Source organism: Artemia franciscana, chromosome 1 (assembly GCF_032884065.1).
Source record: "Artemia franciscana chromosome 1, ASM3288406v1, whole genome shotgun sequence".
Taxonomy (NCBI): Eukaryota; Metazoa; Arthropoda; class Branchiopoda; order Anostraca; family Artemiidae; genus Artemia; species Artemia franciscana.
In genome coordinates, this window is record NC_088863.1 from 43,418,741 (window position 1) to 43,446,229 (window position 27,489).

Below are 27,489 nucleotides of genomic sequence, written 5' to 3' on the forward strand. Positions count from 1 at the left end.
AACTTCGACCAGCGTTTGCACACAGTAATGGTTATTTGGAAATGTACAGACCTTTTCGGGGGGATTTCTTGGGTGGGGGTTGAGGGGAGGAGGCTACGTGGGAGGTTATTCCCTTGGAGAAATTTGTAATGGGAGAAGAGAAATTCCATGAAGGGGGTGCAGGATTTTCCAGCATTGTTTTTTTTTTTTTAAAAAAAAAAAACAATGAAAAAATAATACGAAAAAGTTTTTTCCACTGAAAGTAAGGACCATCAATAAAAGTTAAAACGAACAGAGATTATTACGCATATGGGGGGTTCATCTCTTCCTAAATACCTCACTCTTTACGCTAAAGTATTTTTAGTAATTTCAACTATTTATTCGACAGCCTTTGTGATTCAGGGGTCAATCTTAAAGAATTGGGACAAAATTAAAGCTTTAGTGTAAAGAGCGAGATATTAACGAGGGGACAAACCCTCTCATATACATAATAAAAATATACTAATATAGAAGTTCGTTACGTAAGTTAATTTGTAAGTTACGTATATTTTTTACTAATGAAACAGTTCGTTAAAAATTAAAAATTCTAGTTGCCTTTTTAAGTAACCGAAAAATTGGAGGGCAACTAGGCCTCCTCTCTCACCCTTTTTCTCAAAATCGTCTGATCAAAACTAAGAGGAAGCCATTTAGCAAAGAAAATTAATACGAAAATTTCGTTTTAATTATTCATTTGCAGAGAGCCAAAATCAAACATGCATTAATTCAAAAACGTTCAGAAATTAAGTAAAAAAAACAAGTTTTTTAACTGAAAGTAAGGAGCGACATTAAAACTTAAGACGAATAGAAATTACTCCGTGTATGAAAGGGGCTGTTCCTTCCTCAACGTCCCGCTCTTATTACTGTTAATTACTGTTAGTAAAGTTATTTACTGTTTTATAAAGTAGAATTGAGAGAAAGAGTAAAACCTTAGCGTAAAGAGCGGTACGTCGAGGAAGGAACAGTCCCTTTCATACACGGAGTAATTTCTGTTCGTTTTAAGCTTTAATGTCGCTCCTTACTTTCAGTTAAAAAAACTTGTTTTTTTCATTCAATCCCGTAAAAAGTGCACCCCTTAAAATATTTTATTTGGATGGGAGTTGAATATATATATATATATATATATATATATATATATATATATATATATATATATATATATATATATATATATATATATATATATGTATATTATATATATATATATATACATATATATATATATATATATATATATATATATATATATATATATATATATATATATATATATATATATATATATATATATATATATATATATATATATATATATATGAGAAAATGAATTTAAGAGTGATAATTTTGAATTATTTCAAGGAAAATTCTTCATACAAATGTCGTTCTTACGGCAGCAGAATTAGCAGGTTCTCCCCTGTCCCCCTTCTATGTAGTTAAGCACATAAACGTTAGCTTTTGTGCCGAATTCAACTCTAATAAAAACATCTGAGTGTTTCCTCAACAGGATTGTCCTAGAGGGCCAAATTAATATGAATTATGGGCCAGAATTTACTTTCAAAAAGTACTTGTGAATGTATGTAATTTAAATGTAACTTATTATTAAAACCCATTTGAACTGAATTATATGTTTTGATTTAGTTCAACTTTTCCTTCCACATTTTCTTAAATTTTCACTTCAATGTTTTCAGCCTTTGTAGTACTCACTACAGAAGCAGTACTTGTATTAGCAGTAGTAGCAGTAGTATTAGCGTGCAAATATTACCTTTTTGGTCAAATAATCACCCCCCTTAATTTAGATTTAGATCCCCCTTATTAGATTTACCTTACTTTATCATTTTCTGGAAATTCCAAATTAATAAAGACATTTCTGAGTTACTTCCTTTTAACAACCCTTAGGCATATAACTTGTTATGATTTAGTTAAACACTCTCCTTACCGTTCTGTGTAAGCTTCACCTCAATTTTTTTTGTCTCCTTGGGCACTAAAGGCCTAGTATGTCCATCCTTCTCAATAACAAATAGTATGTGTAAACAATTGACGAATTGCATAACTTACAATCATTATCCTAAGGGCTCTATGTGAGTTCACATATCTACAATATCTTGGGAACGTCAAAGTTTAGTAGGCTGAAACTTTCAAGGAATTTTGAGCTTTATCAATAGATGCTAGGCGTACCCAAGTTGTCAAAAAGGCATATCTTTGATATCCCAAGAACATCTAGGGGTTATGGGTTGAAGCTTTTAAGGACTTTTAGGGGATTTTGACTCAAGCCAAAATACATTTCATGCATCCAGGTTGTCAACAGGACACATTTGCAATTTCTGACGAATGGCTAGGGGTATTAAGTTGAAAGTTTCGGGGAATGTTTGGAATCCCAGGAAATGTTAAGTTTGATGTTAAACTAAATCAAAAGACGGTATACGCATCCGGGTGGCCAAAAGAGCGTATATCAAATACCTGATGATCTTCCAAGAGCTCGCTGGTTTAATATAGCACATAACTAAAGTAGAAAATAGCCAGGGAGGCCATGTTCCCCTGCTCCCTCCCCTCATTGATGCCTCTGGATGGACATTGTTCACGGGGCTTAATCACAGTTATTGAATAGAACGGGATATATTTTTTTGAAAGTGAAAATTAATGAATATTTGTACTCAACAAGAAAAGCAAATTGTTTTAATGTATGCAGTGCTGTGGAACTTTTTTTTAATTTTAGATTACTACTTGTACAGATCATTTTTTACTTCTAGAGCACTGGTCATTTTCTAAAGCAACATATTTTTGCGTGTTGAAGAAATTTTTCCATTGCAGGTTCATAATCTAGATATCATTTATGATTAGCCTAGCGTTTGTCACTTTTGTGAAAAAATTAAATAAAAAAAACGAGTTTTTTTTACTGAAAGTAAGGAGGGACATTAAAACTTAAAACGCACAGAAATTACTTCGTATATGAAAGAGGCTGCTTCCTCATCAACGCCCCGCTCTTTACGCTAAAGTTTGACTCTTTCTCTCAATTCTTCTTTTTAAAACAGTAAAAAACTTTAGCGTAAAGAGCAGGGCGTTGATGAGGAAGCAGCCTCTTTCATATACGAAGTAATTTCTGTGCGTTTTAAGTTTTAATGTCCCTCCTTACTTTCAGTTAAAAAAACTCGTTTTTTTTATTTAATTTCTGAACGTTTTTGAATCAATGCATGTTTTGATTTTGGCTCTCCGCAGAGGAATAATCAAAACGAAATTTGCATATTTTTTTGGGGAGGGGGGCTAAATGGCTTTCTCATAATTTTGATCGAATGATTTTGAGAAAAGAAGAGCGGGGGCGAAGCCTAGTTGCCCTCCGATTTTTTGGTTAATTAAAAAGGCAACTAGAACTTTTAATTTTTTACGAATCTTTTTATTGGTAAAAGATTTACGTAACTTATAAATTAGCTTACGTGAAGAACTTTTGTATTCTCATGTTTTTATTACATATATGAGGGGATTCGCCCCATCGTCAGTACCTCGCTCTTTACACTAAAGCTTAAATTTTATCCCAATTCATTAAGAATGACCCCTGAATCACAAAAGCCGTAGAATAAATAGTTGAAATTACTAAAAATACTTTAGCGTAAAGAGCTAGGTATCATAAGGAGGTGAGCCCCTTATATGGGTAATAATTTCTGTTTGTTTTAAGTTTTATTGCTGTTCCTTACTTCCAGCTGAAAAAGCTTTTTCACATTTATTTTTTAATTTTTTTTTAAATAATGCTAGTAAATCCTACTCTCCCTTCATGGAAGTTTTCTTCTCCCATGACAAATTCTCGATGGAAAGTTCCCCCAGCATATCCCCCTCTTCTCAACCCCTCCCCCCAACCAAAAAATCCTCCTGAAAACGCCTGTATACTTCCCAATAACCATTACTATATGTAAGCACAGGTCAAAGTTTGTAACTTGTTGCCCCTCCCACGGGGACTGTGGGGGAGTAAGTCGTCCACAAAGACATAGTTATAAGGTTTTTCGACTACGCTGAATAAAATGACTATCTCAGTATTTTGATCCGTTGACTTTGGGAAAATAATTAGCGTGGGAGGGGGCCTAGGTGCCCCTCCTAGGTCACTTAAGGTTTTCCTTTTTGGTCACTAGGTTTCCTTTTTGGTCACTTAAAAAGGGCACTAGAACTTTTCATTTCCGTTAGAATGAGCCCTCTTGCAACATTCTAGGACAACTGGGTCGATACGATCACCCCCGGGGAAAAAAAAAAAAAAAAAAAAAAAACAAATAAACACGCATCCGTGATCTGCCTTCTGGCAAAAAATGCAAAATTCCACATTTTTGTAGAAAGGAGCTCGAAACTTCTACAATAGGGTTCTCTGATACGCTGAATCTGATGGTGTGATTTTCGTTAAGATTCTATGACTTTTAGAGGGTGTTTCCCCCTATTTTCTAAAATAACGCAAATTTTCTCAGGCTCGTAACTTTTGATGGGTAAGACTAAACTTGATGAAACTTATATATTTAAAACCAGCATTAAAATGCGATTCTTTTGATATAGCTATTGGTATCAAAATTCCATTTTTTAGAGTTTTGGTTACTATTGAGCCGGGTCGCTCCTTACTACAGTTCGTTACCACGAACTGTTTGATCATTTTCAATCATCTAAAATTATAAAAAAAAAAAACTTCCCAAAATCATTTGAGAAAAACAATGGGGTCAAAAATACAAATCTCGTTTTATAATTGATAAGGCTGTGAGTCAGGAAACCTGACTTTTTTGTAGTCATATACCCGTAAATCTCACGAATAAAAAAGACTATTATGCAAGAAATACAGACATTAAAAATGGTTCACATTTTGGAGTTCAAATAGAAACAATGATTTAATGCACCACAGAACACTAGTTTATAAAGGTGATTTTTCGCGTATATTGCAATTTTCCCTTCTTTTCCAAATTGGTACTATTTGGTAGTCTATAAATGCTGCAACAATCATGATTTTAATAACAAAATCATAAAACTACTGTTATGAAGAGTCAAAGATTAATTGGCTAAAATAGGATTACCATAAATGATTTATCATGAAATAAAGGTAATTGAGCTTGTGGCAGAGTAAATCTCAATTGTTTTTAACTTTAAAAACAGTTTTTTACATGTTTATTTAAGTTTTTATTTTAGGTTACATGGTTTCATGTGCAAGTCCCAATTTGGCCACAGCTCTTGCAATTTCCGCGCCAATGATGGTTCCATTAATGCTTTTTGGTGGATTCTTCTTAAATAACAAGTAAATAGCCTTTTAAATTTGCTGTCCCCAAGGAAATGTAAAATTCAGTTTGATGGGCACTATTTGAATGCCTAAGGATATTCAACCCCCGCGTGGATCTATGCAGCGAGGAGGGGGCTTGGGGCCCGATCACGCTTATGATACCAAATCTTATTAATTTCAGGGTACTCTTCTCTTGATAAGTTCTTTTTCAATTCTTAATAAATTCTTAAATATTATTTTCTGTTTCCTCCCCCCCCAAAAAAAAGTTCCTGTGTGTGTACCTGTCCACTTGGCAGTCTTAAACCGACATTCCGAGACATGAATGAGTTTCAACTGATTGTCCATTTCAGGACTTTATACAGTATCGTTTTGATCCTTTGAAAGTGGAACTTGTGCTTGTTTAGTACAAAATGGCTTAAAATGGAACTTATCCCTGATAGTATCTCTTGAGAAAAAGTGTACTCTATCTTAAGTTTATTACTGCAATAAGCATAGGAATGAGAACGAAAATAATAAACAAGAGAAAGCGATAAGGGAAAGGAAAAACATGACATTTATGCATTATATGAGGAGAGGAGTGGGGGATTATTTTAAGCTAGAATTTTGAATAAGGGGTTCTGCAAGGTAATTATTTCACTGGCTTGGTTTTACGAAGATCTGATTGCTGCTTCGAGGTGTTCTCCTTTCCCTTCCCTCCATTCTAAAAAAAAATGTGGAATTGTGCATATTTTTCCCCAGACGAAAGACCATGGATGTGTTTTTATTTTTTTCAGGGGTTACTGTATCAAACTAATGGTCCTAGAAAATGAGGGAAGGGTCATTTTACCGCAAGATGAAAATTCTACTGCTCTTTTAATGTAGTCAGAAAGATTGTGCCATAGGAAAGTGGCATTTTTGGCCATTTTGTTACACAAAACTGAGTGGCACAAAACTTAAATATTCTGAGAAAGCTAATCCATTTAAGATTATCAAAAAGTTTTATGTTGAGCTTCCAAGCTTCAAAGCACTTAATCAGTTATTAATAACAATAATAATTTGTTATTTTCCCGATTGTCCATAAAAATGCACGCTAGAGGAGTAAATAAAAAGAAATAAAACTAAACACAGGAGACACACACACAAGAATTGACAAGAACTACTCAATGACAACACTAAAATTCTCACTCAGCGGATACACAAACAAAGATAAAAAAAAGAAAAAAATTACTCATAGTACACAACATGCAAATTACTTTAACTTGGCCTAAACGAACTAAGGACACAACCAAAGAAAAAACGAGCCGAAAGCAAAAATGATGTCAGTCATAATTCGAAACATACAAATTACTTACATGATTTTTAGATCAGAGTGCCTTTCAATTTAAAGAGCTTAAATGGAAACAAGGCATTATCTAATGAACGAGGAGGCACCTGAAGCAAGCTGATATTACTTTGTTACTTCTTGTGTTATAAAAATCAGCTTTGTTTCTTCAATTAATGTAACTTTCGGTGTAAATTGAATTTTTGAAGCAGTTGCCTGTTAAGCAGGTGCAAGTTTAGGACTAATTGTGCCGTATTTGTCCATTGAACAAAGCCTTTTAGTATGAAGTGACAAATTTGCCCTCCCTACACATTGAAAAATACATTGTGTGCCCCCCTATATTTGTGCAAATTTGCTAAACGCGCAGACATGGGGGGCAGTTAAAGTAGAAGCTATTCTCTAAATAGGAAGAAATTTTATTAATGTATAATTACTAAAATTTGTTTAAAATAGTATTTAGTTAAGGACACAGAAATTAGAATAGTCTTCGTTTTTTAGGGTTGAATGCAGAGTCTAATTTGTGTCCAACCCTCTGACACTTCAAGCCTCCTTGAGTTTCTGGGCACTTCCTAGTCAAACTATCCAGCTTTTCATATTTTTTTCTTCTTTTTTTTTTACATACAATTGCCCTCTCCTTTCCTAGGAAAAGTAATTCATTTATGATTTTCAATTTAGTTTTTTTTAATTATATACTTTCTGTAAGCATATTCTGTCGATGCAAACACTACGGCAGCCGTCAGCAGACAAACTTCCTTGAATTTTTGGCAAAAAACGACTGACAAAAATGCTGAGTCTGTTAGCATGAATTATTTCCAGAGACCACCCTCTCGGCGTAGTTATTTAAGTAAACGATCGTTTATTTTACCGTAGGCCTACTGATAGTAGACAGCTACATATCTGCCCAATGTATAAGTCGCAATACTATCCTGTACACCTCTAAAAAAACGTTCGGTAAAAAAAACCGGTGAAACAAACGCTTGGTAAAAAATGCATAATTGGTCTTGCCATCGGACTTAGATCGAATTGATACGCCCTGATGCCATTTCCAAAGGCAACCACATATGAAGGTGGTATCAGGTTGAATAACATCAGATAGCGGTGCTGTATCGCTCTTTAGTTAACAAATTGGAAACTCAATGGCTGAGGATGTGACAAAACAAAATTATATATTTGATCTACTGCTGATAAATTCTGACTTGTAAGGATTTCAGAAAATGTTGATTCCAACTCGAGAGGATCATCAGAAAAAATGGAAGAGAAATATCACCCCTGATAAATAATTTCAATAGGGTTAGATTGAGATGACGAATGTGAAGTAAATTTTGCAACTTGGCTCCAAAGCAACTCGGAATTATCCCAAATATTTTTAGATAAATTTGAAGTTTGCCAGCGTTTCCACTAATGAACCACTTCTTTATATTTAGCTTTAGTTTATTTGAGGATATCCAATAGAACTCCTGTTTTAGGGCAATTGCAGTCATCCCAAATTCTAAATTTAGAACTTATAGTCCTTATGTGCCATATCTGTACCCACAACTTTCTCTCCTTCTTTATACTCATAAAGCTTCTTTCACTGAATATAAAACCTATCCATTCCTCCGTTATATTGAAAATCAGAAAAAAATAATTTTTTTCTACTGAAAGTAAGGAGCAACAATAAAACTCTAAACGACCAGAAATTATTCCGTATATGCAGGGATTGCCCCCTCCTCAATACCTTGCTCTTCACGCTAAAGGTTTTTGCACTTTTAGAAAAGCTGCCTATTCTAATTAAATGGCCCTTGTGTTTTAGGAGTCGTTCTTAAAAAATTGGGACAAACAGTTAAACCTTAGCGCACAGAGCAATCTCTCGAGGAAGGGGGGGGGGGAGCAACATCTTCATAAACAGAATAATTTCTGTTTGTTTGAGTTTTAATGCTGCTCGTTACTCTCATTAAAAAAAAATTGTTTTCATTTTATTCAATATCTGGTCATTTTTCAAATAGTGTTGGTGAATCTGGCTCACCGTCGATGAAAATTCCCACCCCTTACGGGAAACACCTCCTCGGAAGTTCCCCCCACGTAAAATGAACTCCCCCCCCCCCATTGAATCCCTCCAGACATTTCTATATTTGTAGAAAATTCCCCTCTCCCTCCGTAAAATATCTTTCGGACAGTTTAAGCCTGAAAAATTCTTGTTAGTATGCTTGGATTTGAAAAAGAATTTAATTTCAAATCACTTCTCCGATCACTCTGGCAGTTCCCCCTGCCGTGGAATTTTTCCCCGAAATACGAATCCACTGAAAATTTTCCCCGGAACATCTTCACATGGAAAATTGAGTTGGTAAAGAGAAAGTAAGACAAATAAAAAGAATTTCATATAGGAATTCTACCAAATCCCCCCGGTGTAAACTTTCCCCTGGAAACCTCACCCCCCGAAAATTCCCCTCCTCACGGAAAATTATCCCTAAGGAAATCACGCCAAGCACAAAAATCTCCTCCCCGAGAAATGTCTGCATACTTCCCAATAATAAATACTATACCTAAACAATGGGCAAATTTCATAACTTACAGGCCTATCCCCATGGACTATGGTGAGTCATGTCACCCCTAAAGACATAATTATTGGATTGACAGACAAAACAAAATCTTGGTTGTGTTAATAAAATGGCAATAGAACTTCTTATTTGAGTTAATTTTGCATTGTTTTTGTATAATTGTAGTGCTTAATTGTAGCCATTTTGAAGGTCAATTGATTTTAATGGGTGACCTTGAAATTAATACATTTCTTGTTAACTTTACACATGATCTATTATAATCTTTCGTCATGTTAACATTTATGAACAGATTTTTCACCACAATATTTTTGGAACAGTAATTTTTTGCACAATAATGTTTTGCACAAAACCTTTATGTTCAGCTCGTTTTGTAGTAAAAATTAGTTGAAAACACGACACTGCTGCACGTTCATTGCCACCAACGGTTTGAAATTTATTAGATGCCACTACTAGTTACAACTATCCCAACTTCTCCTTTTAAGCTAGCTTCATTCTTCCTTTTTTTAGCCCTATTTGAGCTTGCTGATCCAAATTTTTATTACAGCTCCGTCCCCTTTTATTTTGTCTGGTTGAAATACCTCTCTTGGTTTATGTATGCTAATGAAGTACTGAATATAAACCAATGGACAGGGATTCAGAACATCACATGCCGTCATCATCATTCCATCTCTATTGCCAATGCAACAATATCGAATTGCACTTCCGATGGGGAAGATGTCTTGGAAAGACTTGGCTTCATGCAGGTAACTTGTTAAATTCTTCTTTCGCTTAACTGTCAAACCACAGGAGATCAAAAAAATACCAAAGCTTACAGAGGGAGCGTTTGAAAGCCAAGAGTGCTTCCTTGAGCCGAGCTGTTCATTGATAGCTAGAATTACTGAGATAACTAACCACTCCAATCACTAAATATTTTCGAATATAAGCTAAAACTAAGATATCTACTATCACGAGATTACTGCTCGAGCTATTAAGATTGTAAGCCAATTATTTGAACATATTCTGATTAATTGGCAAATGAAACAAAGACAATTTCTAGGTTCTTCATTTGAAGAGTAATGAGCTGATCCTTTGCCATGTAATTCTGTTGATAATGAGAAGCGACTTAATATAGACATTGACAAGCTTTTATCGGTTGGGTTAATGTGATGGTTTGAGTGGCACCAGCTCCCTCCAAAGTGCTAAAAATGAAACAGATGTATAATGGGGAAAAGTATGTGGGGAAAAAAGTATAATTTCATTAAATATAAGTATAGCGGGAAAAAAGAAAGTCTTCGTTGATTTCACTGTTTCTGTAATTTCTCTTTGAGGTTCCCGGTCGTCATTTATATTCCCTGTATCCCGGTCGTCATTTGTGTCCCGGTATGTAATTTCATCAGTTGACAAACATGATGTCAGTCGACAAACAACTTCATGACGCATACAGCTCAATCCTTATAGTGACGTCAGTCGACAAACATGATGTCAGTCGACACACAAACATGATGTCACTCGACACACACACACAGACAACTTATTTTTATATATATAGATTATTTCTACTGTTATTTTTCCGCCTTTTCTAGAATAATGTAAAAAAAAGTTTAATTTTTCTATTTTTTTTCAGGAGAATTTCTTCTGGAACGTGTGTTGTATGATTGGATTGATTATTGGATTCCGTCTTGTTGCATTTTTGTTGCTTCTGAAGCGAAGTCAGCGCAAGTAACCCAACACTTTTGTTAAAGATCAGTTACCATAAGAGATATCGTGTCGCCAAAAGTGAACTGACATTTATAATACATTAAAACATCACACTTTTTAAAAATTATACTATATATTAGGAGATCGTAGCTGTATATCGTAGCTGTATTCCTTTTGAACTTATTATTTTGTATTTTTTCCGTAAATTAGTTTATTGACATTGGTAGATGAAAGATCAAGATAGTGTAAGCAATGCTAAGTTGGACTATTAGTAAAATGTTAACGTGAGCGAGAAGAGAAGGAGTTACAGCCATGTAATTGTAACTAATTTTGTGCTGAAAAATGTTGTACGCGGCAATAAAAAGACGATAATAAACTAGGTGTGTTTACCACTAAATCTAATTAAAGATTAATAACTAAATTAGGGTTTATTTTTATAAGCATTAATTGACAAAAAATAGCTGTGAGTAAAAAATTAAGAATATAGCAGGAGTAAGTTGAAATTTCCGTTCAACAGAGGCAACAAACAACTGGTATACCTACTAAATTATTTTAATAGGTTTTTAATGTGTTATTTAATTACTTGATATTATAGCTAGTATTATAATATTAATATTATAATATCATTGGATTAAGTTGTTTTATAGGTTTGCTTTTTTCATTTCAACCCTTACAATGTAACTTAGCAAAACTAAAAAATCCGCAACAAGCTTATTCATAATTCATCAAAATTCTAGTTTCAAGTTCAGGTCTAACTTTACTTGGATCTTACCTTTTTCAACATCTTAGACAAATACAAGGCAGTAAGTTGGATTCAATAAGGGAAACGCAAGGTATATAGATACTCTTATCTGAGAACTCTTCAGCTGCTATTTAGTCAAGGTTTGTCTAATCCCTAAAAAAGCTAAAAAACAAAACGAAACAGGCTTATCAAAAGTTACATTCAATTACGCCAAACGTAGTAAAACTAGCCCACAATGGCTTGGGATTTACGTATACATTTCGAATTGAGAACTTGTCAGGCTCAAAAAAGAATTGAAGCCAAAAAAGTTGATGTGTCATTCAAAACCTGCCTAAGCCAAACGAGCTAAACATTTAGAAAAACTTCCACAGTGTGGTAAATATGCTGGAGTGAGTTTAAGGTTTCCAAATGATGTAAAGCCGCAAAAGTTTTTAAGGAGTAAGGTCTCCAATAAAATTCCTATCGGGAGGTCCCGTAAATTGTCTCTGAAAACAGTAATGTCTCGGAAGTCACAAATCCCATTGATATTGGCATTGTCCTTCATTCTCAGTTTTCATCTGTGTTTTTAATTGAGCCAAGTGACGTTTTCCCTCCACCCTCATGCTGTAAATAGTCTATCGCACAGCTAAGTATACCCCACGAGGAAAGTCAAGGGGGAACAATGTTCAGGGGCAGGCAGATTCTAAGGTGTTTACGCTAATTTAATTTATTCTAAATTGGTTAAAGTTGGGCTAATAAATATGGAGACCTGAAGCTAAAAGAAAAATAAGGGTAAACAATTGTGTCCTGGACGTGACTTGATTTTGGGTGTGAGTTTGGTCACTTCTTGCTACGAATAGAGTTGGTTTTACGGTGGGATAAGTATATGACGTGACCTTATTTACGAGAGTTTCACACTCGTAATAAAAGGATTTTTTGGAGGGGGGCTATACAAAAAACGCAAAAAAATTAGTTTATATTCATTTTTTTACGTTTTTACGAGTTGGGCTGACATTTTGGGAGGGGGGGGGGTTCAAATTCCCTAACCCTACCCCTGGATACGGCCTTTGCTGTTGTAATGACCTTATTGCTGTGGGGCATGTCAATTTCTTACCGATTACTTTTCTTGGCGGCCAATATGAAATCGATTAAATCTTAAAGAAGTTTTTGTTCACAAGAGGGGTTTTGTAAAAAAGTCACTACAAATACGCCTATTTTACCCTAATGGCAAAAGGCTTGCTTTATTTTTCATAATGTAAAGACAAGTTGAAGACAGACGAAAAAAATAATATTTTTGATAGTTGGTTTTTAATTAATTTTTCTGTATTTCTGGATAATATAGCTGACAATGTTTTTTTTTTCTTGGAAATGACCTTGTTTCTTCTCTTACCGTGTTCTTATGCTCTTTTGGTTTTAGTGCATTTTATCTAATTAAACTGTGGGAACTTATTCTGAGGATTTGATTCAAAAACGCATTCACATCTTTGAAATCTGGCAAATTGTGAAAAAACTCATTTATGGTTTGTTCTGCACGTGCACCCCTTCTGGAAACTAGAGTAGCAAAAAATAAGCTCCATTATTGTTTGTATGAAGTTATGACTCATTAATGTTTTGTTCGAAATTTTCTGAACAGATTGCTCATAAAGTTTGTCAATGGATACAAACCCTTGAAGTTGAGAAGAAATAGAAACGCCTTCTGTTGGTCCACAACAAATATAGTTTTTGGCCGACAAGCTTTGGTTATGAGTGTGTTAATTAGCATAGCAGTGTTTTTTTATTTCAGGGCTATTTCTCAGTAATTTATGTTCAGTTTTGGCCTAATATTGCTAAGCTCAGAGTTGCTTCTGAATTTGGGCATTCCATTCCATTTGAGAATTTCTCAGTATATTTGGGACAAATAATTTTGTCCCTATTTAAAAAATTTTTTGATACTATTTAAAAAAAATCAAGTAGCCTAACCTAAAAAACGCTGCTCAGGCCCCAAGTATGAGATCTCTGAATTTTGACAGGGAACTGAAAATTCTTTTTAGTTTTAGCAATTCTTCATCATTTCTTTTGATCGTTAGCTGTAAAAAGAAAGCAGAAAAAATTGGCACACATTTGGTCTTACATTTCAGATTCATAGCCGGATTACAATTTGGAACTAATACTCATTTTCCAAAAACATAAGCCAGCTTCATAATAGGAATACGTTCCACCACGATTTCTTATAAAGCCAGTCTTGTCTACTTTTTTAGGTAATCCTTCAAAGTGTGAGGAAAATGAATTTACCTACAAAATAAACAAATATTTCAGATGCTGAACATCATTAATAAATTAATTTAATATTTTTAGTTATTGTTAAAATTTGTGACAAAGCATAAAAATTGTGGTACTGTGATCAAGTAATTTAATCAGATGATAACTTATTCCAACAAAACGATTTGAGTGATGCTATATAGTTGTCAGCAGGCCTGAACCCTTGTGAGGACGGATGATCGTTCCAGTGGGTCTAAGGTACAAATCAAGTGCAGTGCATTTTTAAGCCAAACCTCTTTAAATCTTGATGAAGGCTGAAGGGGTGGGGAACTCCTTTGGAGCAATACGAAGGACATTTTACCCTAAACTTTAACCCTCTGGAATTTTACCTTCAGAAGTAAATTGTATTAATATTATGCTAGGGATTATTAAAATAATTTACTTATTATGATTTATTTGTCTTTAACTTTTCTTTTACTTGAATATGACAAGCTGTTGGAGAATGGAAACAAGACTTAACTTTCACTTAATAAAGTAGTGCTGCTAAAACCATACAACCCTTTATGTGTAGCTGAATCATCAATAATCAACCAAGAGGTTCAATAATGTTGAACGCGTTAATTCCCAGTATGAATTTTGTGTAGTACCGTTGTTGTTTTGTGTTCACTGTCGATTTATCATATTTTACAATAATACTTAAATTATATACCGTAAATAATTAGGAGGCCTATCGTTTGAATAAGTATCATATTTCACTCACCGACAGCAAATATTGATTTGATACATTTGATACCGGATAAAGTCTACTCCGTTTGCCTGGACATTTGCTTTTCTGATTCCTAAGGCTTCTATGAATTTGTGCACACTGAATTCGACTAGAAACAATAGTCAATTCATAACAGCCATGTGTGATGAACAATCGCTTTTCCGTCAAGAAGTATTCACAAAGAGTACGGAGGACTTTTGCACAAGTTCAAGAAGATCTGATGAATCTTTGAATTTAGAAAATAGTATCGAAGAGGTAAGAATTATTTACGACATATTTGAGTGTTTTCCCCAAGCCAGGCACATATGAAAGAAGGGGGTCTCTAGGTCTGGAAACTCGTCTAAGCTATATATACTTTAATGATTTCCTTTGTATTTCCATGTAATTTTACTTTTACTACGCTATATATTAAATTAGAACTATACTCCCTGAAAAAAAATTTCCTGGGTATGCCCGTTGTTCATGATACGCTTGTTCTCAAGAATCGAGTGATTTATTAGTCCAAATTACAAAAACAAAACTTTTCTAATTTAAAAGCTTGCGAAGCAGGTTTGAATGCGTAGAATCATTCCATGCAAATAAATGAATTTGTAAAATGGCTCCTAGCAGAGGCCAGGGAGAGAGAAAGCCCCCCTCTAGGAAAAATGGTGACAGCGAGAAACTTGACTTTGGGACCTAAACCCCTATGTATTTGTCTACCCCCTGTCAGGCGATCAACTTAAAACTAAGTAGTTTCCATTTTAGTGAGGATATTACCACCTAATAACGCTTTTAAAGTGCTTGGTCGTATTATTATCAGACCTATTCATTGGAAAATTGCATCCCCCGGCAAAATTTCCGGGTGGCATACTTGAACACGTGCATGTCAGTATTTAAAACAGTGACAACAAGAGTCTACAGTAGCTTGTGCTACTTCCAGGTCAACACAAGTAGATAATAAGAGCTAAGAGCTCAAATGGCACTTGTGACGAGGTAGGAAGAGCCAAGAGCTCATATGGTATGAGCTCTAGCAAAATTCTTAGAGTCAATGGATTGATTTAAAAGGAAAATCAAAGGCGTAATGTCGGTCGGGATTTAAAATAAGAACTCTGAGACACGGGTTCCTTCTAAATATCAAATTTCATTAAGATCCGATCACCCATTCGTAAGTAAAAAATACATCATTTTTTTCAATTTCTCCTCTCTCTCTTCAGCCCCCCAGATGGTCGAGTCTGAAAACGACTGTTATCAAGTAATTTGTGCAGGTCCTTGCCACGCCTACCAATTTTCATCGTCCTAGCACGTTCAGAAGCACCGAACTCGCCATAGCACTGGACCTCCCCCCCCCAACTCCCTCTAAGAGAGCGGATCCGTTCCAATTATGTCAGTCACGTATTTAGAGCTTGTGCTTATTCTTCCCATCAAGTTTCATCCCGGTCTCTCCACTCAAAGTGTTTTCCAAGATTTCCAGTTTCCAAGATTTCTGTTTCCCCTCTTTAACCCCCTATGTCCCCGGATCCAATTCTAATTGAAAATGGAGCATCTGAGACATAAGATCTTTCTATATATTAAGTTTGATTTAGATTCGATCACCCATTCGTAAGATAAAGATACCTCAATTTTCACGTTTTCCAAGATTTTCAGTTTCCTCCTCCAGCTCCCCCCCCCAATGTCACTAGATCTGGTCAAGATTTAGAATAAGAGCTCTGAAGCACAAGATGCTTCTAAATGTCAAATTTCATTAAGATATAATCACCCGTTCGTAAGTCACAAATACCTAATTTTTTCTAATTTTTCCAAATTATCTCCCCCCCCCCCCACCTCCTCCAAAGAGAGTGCATCCGGTCCGGTTATATCAGTCACGTATCTTGGACTTGTACTTATTCTTTCCACCAAGTTTCATCCTGATCTTTCCACTAAGTGTTTTCCAAGATTTCCGGTTCCTCCCACCAATGACACTGGATCCGGTCAGGATTCAAAATAAGAGATCTGAGTTACGAGGTCCTTCTAGATATGAAATTTCATTAAGATCCGATTGCTCTTTTGTAAGCAAAAATACCTCATTTTTTCTAATTTTTCAGAATTAATACTCCCTCCAACTCCCCCAAAAAGAGCGGATCTGTTTCGGTTATGTCAATCATGGATCTAGGACTTGTGCTTATTTTTCCACCAAGTTTCATCCCAATCCCTCTACTCTAAGCGTTTCCTAAGATTTTAGGTTTCCCCCCTCCAACTACCCCTCCCCCGCCGCCATGTCACTGGATCCGGTCGAGATTTAAAATAGGAGTTCAGGAACACGATATCCTTCTAAATATCAAATTTCATTAAGATCCTATCACCTATTCGTAAGTTAAAAATACCTCATTTCTTCTAATTTCTCCGAATTAACCGTCCCTCCACTCCCCCCTCCCAGATGGTCAAATTGGGGAAACGACTATTTCTAATTCAAACTGACCTTGTCCCTGATATGTCTGCCAAATTTCATAGTCCTAGCTTATCTGGAAGTGCCTAAACTAGCAAAACCAGGACAGACAGACGGACAGAATTTGCGATCACTATATGTCACTTGGTAAATACCAAATGCCATAAAACGGACTATGAAGCAATAGAAGCATTACTTGACATGACAAATTAGGTACTTTAAAAAGGAATTACTGTTCTTTCTAATGGCTATGTGGATTCTAGATATACAACTTTGTAACTAAATGCGTACAGTAAAAGTGCAAATCTGCAAAAAGACATGGAGAGTGTGTTTTCGATTAAAGGTCCAAATTATATTAGAAATAATTTTTTGGTTGCTTCTAGTCGTGTGTGCACCGTAATGGCAAAAGGATCTCTCTACCCACCATTTTCAAGACAAATGAGCAGAACTTTTTGATGATATTTCAAATCTGACTGCGTAATATTCCCAAGTGAAATAAAGAGGTTCACGCATCAAGAGATTTCCTACCACTAAGAATCATATCATAAATCACATATAATTAACGTGAATTTGCATCTGCCTATTTTGACTATACGAAAATGTCTTTAAATTCTTCAGTAAAAGGCAGTACTTTTGTCATCAGCAATAGACACCATTTTTCGGTCATAATATTATTGAGAAAACCCCAAACGTCAAACCCGAGCACCAAGACCGTGTTCAGGGATGGTTAGGCGGTTTGACCCCCCCCCCTGAACTGTGTGTCCGATTCTTAAAAACGTAATGAAAATGCATAAAAATACACTTTTGATACGCTTTTTTCAAACCTCCTCTCCTAAAAAATTCCCCCCCGAACAAAATTCTGGATAAGGCCCTGTCTTGAACAGATAATGTTGAATCTTAATTCAATTAAATGAAAAAGGAATAAGTTTTTTTTTTCAACCGAAAGTAAGAAGCAGCATTAAAACTTAAAATGAACAGAAATTATTACGTATATGAAGAGGGCTGACCCCTCCTCAAAACCTCATTCTTTACACTAAAGGTTTTTGTGCTTTTAAAAAAGCTTATTGTTCTAATTAAACGACCGTTGTTTTTCAGGAGTTATCTTTAAAGAATTGGGACAAAATTCAAACTTTAGCGTAGAGATCGAGGTGTTGAGGAGGGGACAACCCCCTTCATATACGGAATAATTTCTGTTTGTTTGAAGTTTTAATGTTGCTCCTTACTTTCAGTTAAAAAAACTTTTTTTTTTAATTTAATTTCTGATTATTTTTTTAAATAACACCAGTAAATCTTGCCCCACCTCCACGTAAATATACTCTAAACGATTCAATCTCGTATTACAATTTACACCGGACAATTACCCTTAAAAGCCTCACGCGTAAAACTGAGACAGAAAAGAGAAAGTGAGAAATATAAAAATAATTTTGCATAGGAATTCTGTTAAATTCCCCCAGTGTATAATATCTCCTAGAATGTTCACCCCCAGGAAACTTCCCTGTCAATGGAAAATTCCCTCGTAAAGAAACCCCCAGCAAAAAAATCCGTCCCCACCCGAGAATGTATACATACTTCCCAATAACAGATACTATGCGTAAACAATGGACAAATTTTATTACTGAAAGACCTCAACCCTGGAGTTGTAGGAGGGGGGGGGTCACTTTCTATCCTCTCGGGCCATTGAAAAAATTTGATAAGACGATTTTGGGGGAAAAGGGGCGGGAGAGTGTTTCTTGTTGCCCTGCAATCTTTTTGGTACTAGAAATTTTACTTTCAGTTCAAATGAGTCCTCTCGCGATGTTCTTGGAACAATGGGTCGTTACGATCACCCCCCCCCCCCCAAAAAAAAGAAACAATTAAATATGCATCCGTGATCTTTTTTCTTGGAAAAAATACGAAAATCCACATTTTGCAGAAAGGAACTTGAAACTTCTACAGTAGGGTTCTCTGATACACTGAATGTGATGGTGTGAGGTGACAAGAAATTTGAAAAAAAATATACTTTTGTAAAAATTACACAAAAACTACACAAAGTGAAATCCTCTGACTTTATATAGAGATAATCCTTTTATATTCACATGGCTGGGCGTGGTTCTTGTATTGTAAAGTTCGAAATCAACTGATTCTAAAAAACAAACAAAAAACAAGCAAAAGAAAAATTTTTGGTTTGATTTTAATTTCCGTAATATTCGGTTTAATTCTTAATTCCGTAGTATATGGTTAATTCGTAATTTCGGTTTAAATCCGTAAAAAAAAAGAAACAGAGGAAGTGTCGTGTTTTCTTATATGTTCGAGCATGATGAATGCGTTTTGCACTTTGGCATGGATTTCTTGATTTATATTCTACAAAAAATAGCTATTATTCAGTTTGGCTGTTTCATCTAACCTGAGTTTTACTGCTGTAGTACACAAGCTTTCTGCCAAGCATCTACACTTATCGAGGCAAAAATGGAAAGACAAAAACATCATCATTTGAACGTGGGTGGACTCCTGTTGAAGGAGGAGTGACCTTAACTTGGAAAGACGTGAACGTGTACGTTCAAGGAGAAAAGAAATGGAGCTTAGGCGGTGCTGTTGTCCCTCCTTTCAAAAGAGTGCTAAATAACGGTAAGCCGTTTATTTTTTTTTTCCGTTTACCACTGCTTGCTTTCGACTTTTAAATGGTTAAATAAAAGTAAATAAGCAACTTAGTAAAATCGGGTCTTTCGTAACTAGGCTGGTGTTCCTTGGGATCTAAAATTAGGAGATCAGCTTGCTAGTTCTGGTATCTTAGGTAATTTGATGAATAGAATTATACCTTGAACTAATTTCAGAATGCCTATTTTATTTATGATAACTGAAATTAAGGAGCGACATTAAAACTTAAACCGAACAGAAACTACTCCATGTATGAATGGGGCTGTTCCCCTCCTCAACGCCCCACTCTTTGTGTTAAAGTTTGACTCTTACTCTCAACTCTTCTTTTTAAAAGAGTAAAAAACACTAGCGTAAAGAGCGGGGCGTTGAGGAGGGGAACAGCCCCTTTCATATATGGAGTAATTTCTGTTCGTTTTAAGTTTTAATGTCGCTCCTTACTTTCAGTTAAAAAAATTAGTTTTTTATATTTAATTTCTGAACGTTTTTGAATTAATGCATGATTTAGATTTGGCTCTCCGCAAGTGGATAATTGAAAACAAAACTTGCATATTAATTTATTTTTTTGGCTAAATTGCTTTCTCATAGTTTTTATTGGACAATTATGAGAAAAAAGGAGCGGGGGAGGAGGCCTAGCTACCCTCCAATTTTGGTTACTTAAAAAGGCAACTAGAACTTTTAATTTTTTACGAAAGTTTTTATTAGTAAAAATATACGTAACTTACGAATTAACTAACGTAACGAACTTCTATGTCCGTATGTTTTTACTAGGTTTATGAGGGGTTTCGCCTCCTCGGCAATACCTCACTTTTTACACTAAAGCATAAATTGTGTCCCAATTCTTTAAGAATGACCCCTGAGTCACAAAAGCCGTAGAATAAATAATTGAAATTACTAAAAATACTTTAGCGCAAAGATCGAGGTATTAGGAGGAGATGAACCCCTCACATGCGCAATAATTTCTGTTTGTTTTAAGTTTTAATTCTGCTCCTTACTTTCAATTGAAAAACTTTTTTATATTTATTTTTTCTTTTTTTTAAATGCTAGAAAATCGTACACCCCCTTCATGGAAACTATCCTCCCCCATGACAAATTCATCCATGACAAGCTCCCCCAAATAACCCTCTCCCCTCAACCCCTCCCCCAAGCCAAAAAAAATCGCTGAAAACGTCTATACACTTCCCAAAAACCATTACTATATGTAAACACTGGTCAAAGTTTGTAACTTGCAGCCACTCCCACGGGGACTGTGGGGGAGTAAGTCGTCCCCAAATACATAGTTATTAGGTTTTCTGACTATGCTGAATATAATGGCTATCACAGAATTTTGATCCGGTGACTTTGGGGAAAAATTAGCTTGGGAGTGGGCCTAAGTGCCCTCCAATTTTTCGGTCACTTGAAAAGGGCACTAGAACTTCTAATTTCTGTCAGAATGAGCTCTCTCACGACATTCTAGGACCTCTGGTTTGACACGATGACCCCTGGGAAAAAAAACAAACACGCATCCGTGATCTGACTTGTGGTAAAAAATACAAAATTCCACATTTTTGTAGATAGGAGCTTGAAACTTCCATTGTAGGGTTTTCTGATACGTTGAATCTGATGGTGTGATTTTCGTAAAGATTTTATCACTTTTAAGGGGTGTTTACCCCTATTGTCTAAAATAAGGCAAAATTTTTCAGGCTTGTAACTTTGAATGGGTAAAACTAAACTTGATGAAACTTACATATTTAAAATCAGCATTAAAATGCAATTCTTTTGATGTAGTTATTGTTATCAAAATTCTGTTTTTTAGAGTTTTGTTTACTATTGAGCCGGGTCGCTCCTTACTTCAGTTTGTTACCACGAACTGTTTGATAAATAGACCAAAAATGACCCCATTATTTAAGTTAAGAAGAATTCTGTATATGATAAGTTAAAAAATACGAAGACTAAATAAAATTGAATCGATTCAAAAGTTTGCACTGAAAACCACCTGTAAAGAGGACAAATTGATTTTTAACATATGATTTTGTTCTTTCTGAAACATGCAATCTTGCGACAAGCCCATAGCTATAATTTGTGCCTAAGGGACAGGACACTTACATAATATGATTGAATTTGCTAGTTTTAGATCCATCTATTCATGGAGGTAGAATTGTGCTATTTAGGATTTGTTTTTAGAGTTGTTTAAAAATGGTAAGGTGTACCTAAATTTGAAAGTTCGTAATTTTTTCAGCCTAAAAGAAATTGCAAAGTTAATTTCAAAAATGCCATTTGGTAGATGGATAAAGCTGAATCCCAACTATCTAATGACACCAAAATTATCATCTTAATTATAACCTTAATGCCTAAGGACTGCAGAAAAAAACATAAAACCAGGAATTTGGAACACAAATCTAATTGATTTAAAAAGGTCCAGGCAATCGCTTCAAAGAAGAGAGCCAAACTGTTTCGTTCAAGCCTGCGTTACTTAATTGTCGAGCCCAAAACGTTTGTTTTTTAATTTTCTTTGGATCTCAATCTTCTTGTATAGTTTCCACCAAGGTTATTTATTCTCCAATTAACACCGATGCAGAAAGACACTGAAAAAGTATGAAAGTAGTAATGGGGAGCATGAATACTGATGGCCCTATGCCACTAACCACTTTCTAGAGCTTTCGAGTCTACCAAAATGACGTAATAAGTTTGTTTTATTTATGAATTATTGACATTCAGGTATAAATTTGGATGCTTTTTCATAAATAGCCAATTTAGTACAACTCCTATAATTCCTTATGCAAGAGCACGTTCTTGGCCAACTTTCAAGGCCATTCTGAAGAAAAAGACACTGAACTCGTAATTATCTTTTTTATTCATTAGATAAAACTGTACAAAAATTACCGATTTTTATGCCCCAACGTCAAAAAGTGTTATAAATGTTTTGAAAAAAATGAATAATTAATATCAGAGACTCGATTTGAAACTCAAGATGAAACTTTCGGGAGGAAGAAGACGAATTAATTTTCAATTAAATCCATACATTAATTCAAACTTCTGTCCTCAGTGGAAAGTAAAGAGGAATATTTAAAACTAGTGTGTGCACAAATAAAGCCTTTGGAAGGATTCCGAAGCTAAAACGCTGAAGCAAATCCTGTGATCACATTTTTAATTTTCAGTTTTTCCTCCGAAATTGGCCCTTCCCAAAAAACTGGATTTTCAAAATGTTATTTTTTGAATTGAAACTTTCTGATTTTGTCTAAAACCATAAAATTTATGACCCCCTTTTCCCTTCAAGACTTACCTCAGACAACTTTTTTCCAAGACATATGTTTTTTTAATACATTTCTCTTTTAATAAAATAATGCCAATGGTGTAGTAAGATAGTGAAATATACAGATTAGCGTATTCTGATGAAAAACTCCCAAATTTAGAATAACTTAAGTGAAACAAGCATATATCCATGAAAAAATATACTTAATTGACAACTCTAGTTTGAATGTTGTTATCAAAATTTAACTCTTCCGTCTTAACCGAGTGGTTAGCGTACCAGACTTGAGATACTTTGTCTGTGAGGACAGGGGTTCGAGTCGTCGTGTTGCTGGTTATTTGGTTTGAATTCCAAGTAAGCAATGTGACTTTCTAAGCTCAGTCAGGGTCCACCCGGATCTAAATGGGTACCTGGAGAAATCTGGAGATAAAACACCTGGAGGGTTGGATGATTTGCCCCCAACCACGTATTGTTCTCTAGGCTGAAGGCTGATATCCAGAGATCGGTACCTGCACTACACGGACCTTTGGTCAGTATGCGAAAGTTTCTTTTTCTAAAGAAAGATGTATTCATTAAAAACAATAAGTAATTGACAACTCTAGTTCGAATATACTTATCGACATGAACCTTTGAAAGATTGCTAAAGGGGTGAATTTTGAAATAAATCTAGTGATCTTTCGAGCTTAGATATTCACGGGAAATAAAAGAGCAATATAAAAACATTATATAAAAATTTCAAATTGCAAAAGATGAAATAAAAAAAAAGATGAAAAATAAAAAAAATAAAATAAAAAAAGAACTTTTGAAATAAAACAATAAGATTGTTCAATACACAGGTTACCTACTCGGAAAAAAACTACCGAATTTAAATTACGATGGGTCAAACAAGAATATGTTCATTAATAGCTTTACATAATTAATATCTACATTTTGAATGCACGTATCGAGATGAAACTTCTGGATATTGTTAAAATAGTGAATTCTGACCTAAATCCATGCATTTTTCTGAGTTTGGATATTTACAATTAAGTAAGGAGCAATATCAAAACTTAAAACATACATTTAAATATCACAAAGGACTTTATAAATGGAATGCCACACTTCTTATATACATGTTAGACGATTGTGGCTTGAAACTTCAAAATTTAGAGTATAATGAGCCAAAGAAGGATATATCCATCAAAGACATTACGTAATTGATATCTTCGATTTGAATATAAGCATAAAGTTAAAACTTTTGGAGTTTGTTAACGACTAAATTTCGAGTTTAGACGCACATTAGGAAGAAAAGAGTATTTTCAAAACTTAAGATATGCATTTTAGTAACTCAAAAGATGTTATAAACTGAATATTTCCAACGATTTTATAAGCTAGTTCAATATGCAGATTAACTGAATCTGACAAAAAAACTTCAAATCTAAATTACCATGAGCAAAACAAGGATATATTCGATTAGAACATAAAGGAACTGATAACTCTGTTTTGAATATACTTATCGAGATAAAACTTTCTACGGTTGTTAAAGGAGTGAATGTTGGAATAATCTATCGATTTTTTTTCACTCTAGACATTCGCTGGAAAGTAAAGAGTAAAATAGAAACTAAAATATGCTTTTTAATATTTCAAAAGATATTATAAACTGAACAGTTCTAATGATACAGTAAGATTGTTAAATATACAGGTTAGCAGTTTCTGAGGAAAATCTTACAAATTTAAATTACCAAGAACCAAACAAAATTTATTAAATTTTTAATTTTGTGGAATCTAAATGTAAATGAGAGATATAGACAAACTTCTTAGAAGTCTTTCTCTGGCGCCGAAAAAATGTAGTAAGATAACCATATTAAAGATATAAGCCAAATTTAGAAACAATAAACATTTGGTAGCATCATTATACTAAAATAACCTGTAATATTAAATTTCCGAGTAAAATGCAGGTCTATATTAGTTCTTTTGGAAATTCAGTGGTCCTGATTGTGTTCCTTGGATGAATCTTTGTGTGTTTGGATAATGAGGAGTTCTGAGAAAATCATTTGCTGCATACCTTATGTTTATTTGGTTCTTCTCCAATATGAAAGCTAGTATGCTGCTGAGCATGACTAACTAAATTCAATTCCTATCGCAGTAATAACATCTGAAAGGTTTTTCTCCTGTATGGACTCTCATATGCGTAGATATATGCATACATACGTGTATCTAAAAGCCAGTGGCACTATACACAAAAAAGAAAGAAAAAGCACAAAATTAAAAAAATTAAACAACAGTGCTCAATACATTGAAATTTTGTCTTCCATGGCTCTAAAACTTTCTCTGTATAGCTATCCATCACAATAATTAGCTCCCTAGAAGAGGTATCTAAAATACTTGGGAGCCGTGGTGCATTTTTACTAAAATATCTATTCCTTGAATGCTCCAAACCCTGACAATTACTCACACAATGATCCAGGTAATCCCCATACTACCATGTCATCATCATCATAATAATCCTAGTGTCCCCTAGACAATGACATACAATTTACCTGCACCCGCAACCAGAACTTCAGTGCCCCCAGGGACTAACTCCTATTCATACACTACTTTAATCTGGTTATAAAATGTTGGAATAAACGACTTCTTAACACAAGCAAGTATAACATGAATCTTTTGGTCTTGAAAGCACGAATACAGCATGCAAACAAAATCATCAGTATACAATGGCAACATTTGCCCTCATTCCATTCCAACGACAACGGAGCATTATCCTGAAGGGCCTTCATCCGTTTGTCCTTGTTGCCTATTTAGAAGATTTTAAAATCTTATTATAAGCCACCTTCGATAGCCGGTTGTCGGGCAAATGTAATATCTGTAACCAAAACTTGATTTCTAGTATAATCCTCTTGTGATTTAAATTTGGTATACCTAGGTCACCTTTGAGAACCAAACTGCTAAAATTATTTTCCAATGCGTAGATAAACCATTACCACTTTAATCATAGATTTTACTACTCATTTTTTTTAAAGGGTTTTCTTATGAATGAAGCTTCATCATGGATAAATACTCATTAAAAAAGAACTGTTGATTGTGCATTTCATATTTATACTACTATTCTCCTGTGTGATTTATCATAAGTGTGGATAAATATGAGCTTTGAGAAAATACCGCATATAGACATGATACATATTTACACGGTTTTTCTCCTATATGGAATCTCATATGCCGAAATAAATGAGAATTGAAAAAGAATAGTTTAGCGTAGACTTTGCATTGATATGATTTAGATTTTTATATTCTTTACCAAAGCCTCTTTTTTCAAACTTTGATTTGCTCATATACAAAACTTCTTTTCTTTGATGATTTGATAATTCGAATTATTTACTTCACCATAATTTTAATTTGCTCGCTAATGGTGGGTATAGGGTAATTCAATCTGATCTCAATTGATTGATTCCGTTTTTTTCTGATAAATATTCTAGATCCTCCATTATCATTGCGTTGGATAGTATTTATGCTACTTGACTGTCAACTTTCTCATCAAATTCATGCTGAGAACTGGCAAGTAACAAGGCGCCATTCCTTGTAGCTTTGTTGGAATCGCTGAAAACTTTATCCAATTGTGTAACCTATATGTTTAATGTCCAATAGTGAACATAGAACTAGACCAAATTTCAGTTTCGGTGGTTTTTATTCAAGCATTAGTGTTTTCACTTGCATATTCTCAAAATTCCAAAGACTGGTGAAAAATCCCTAAAACACCCCATCATCAGTATTCAAATTCGAAAAAGTAGTGAAAAATCAATAGAAAGCTGCCATTGTCAATAAAAACATTGTTAAGGGTTTGAATACCTAAAAGAATGGGTATAGTTAAGCCAACCTTAGTTAAAATACCCTGGGTTTGGATGAGCAGTAACTTGAAAAGGTTATAAACACAAGGAACGGATTTTTTTTAAAGTCATAATCATGCAAAAATAATTTTTTAAAGTAAGAAATTCACGTGAACAGAAACTTGAAAATGTCATAAGAACACAAAAATAATTTTCAAAAAGTCAGAAACATGCAAACATTTTTTTTTAAGATAACAAACAAGTGAACAGAAAGTTGAAAAGGCCAAAAACATACGAAAAGAATTTTCAGTCAGATGCATGCATACGGAATTTTCAATATGTAAAAAATGTGAACAGACATTTGAAAGCCAGATGCATGCTAATATAATTTTGAAAAGTTAAAAACATGCCATCATTATTTTAAAAACGTCAGAAGCCTATGAATAAAAACTTGAAAAGCTCGAAAAACACGAATTTTCAAAAAGTCAGAAATACGTGAAAAGAAGCTTGAAAAGATCGTAAATGCACGAACAGAATTTTGAAATTCAAAAACAAGCGGACAGGAATTTTCAGGAAGTCAGAAATATATGAAAAGAAGATTGAAAAGTCAGAAACACGCGAGCAGAATTTTCGAAAAGTCAGAAATATGTACAGAATTTTCAAGATTCCTGAAACAATCAAATGTGTATGAGAAACTTAAAAAAAGGCAGAATCACACGAACATAATTTTCAAAAACTCAAAAACATACGTCCTGAAAAATTCAAAACAAAAAAGTTCAAGTCCTGAAGCAAAAAAAGGGGTCGTAAAATTTTTGTATACAAATAAGAAAGTTTCAATTCCAAATTTTTTATTTTGAAAATGTATTTTTTCGGGGGAGGGGTTTATTTTGGAGAGAAAACTGAAAAAGTTGATAATCTAAATAAATGGGGTGTGCCTCAGGGGT

At 34.4% G+C, this 27,489-nt stretch overlaps 2 protein-coding genes across 4 annotated transcripts in view; both read left to right on the forward strand.

Annotated features, from left to right (window-relative positions):
* The window catches only part of LOC136030046 (protein white-like), a 71,438-nt gene extending 60,300 nt beyond the window's left edge, over positions 1 to 11,138 (forward strand). For all 3 annotated transcript variants that reach the window (XM_065708678.1, XM_065708669.1, XM_065708684.1), the window contains 3 exons: positions 5,158 to 5,263; positions 9,627 to 9,825; positions 10,686 to 11,138. In XM_065708678.1, the coding sequence (XP_065564750.1) occupies positions 5,158 to 5,263; positions 9,627 to 9,825; positions 10,686 to 10,784 (404 nt within the window). In that variant the 3' untranslated portion in view covers positions 10,785 to 11,138. The remainder of the gene's footprint in view (positions 1 to 5,157; positions 5,264 to 9,626; positions 9,826 to 10,685) is intronic.
* Positions 11,139 to 13,720: 2,582 nt separating this feature from the next.
* The window catches only part of LOC136030025 (protein scarlet-like), a 213,933-nt gene continuing 200,164 nt past the window's right edge, over positions 13,721 to 27,489 (forward strand). Inside the window, exons 1-2 of the mRNA XM_065708651.1 lie at positions 13,721 to 14,739; positions 19,288 to 19,489. Coding sequence (XP_065564723.1) covers positions 14,569 to 14,739; positions 19,288 to 19,489 — 373 coding nt within the window. The 5' untranslated portion in view covers positions 13,721 to 14,568. The remainder of the gene's footprint in view (positions 14,740 to 19,287; positions 19,490 to 27,489) is intronic.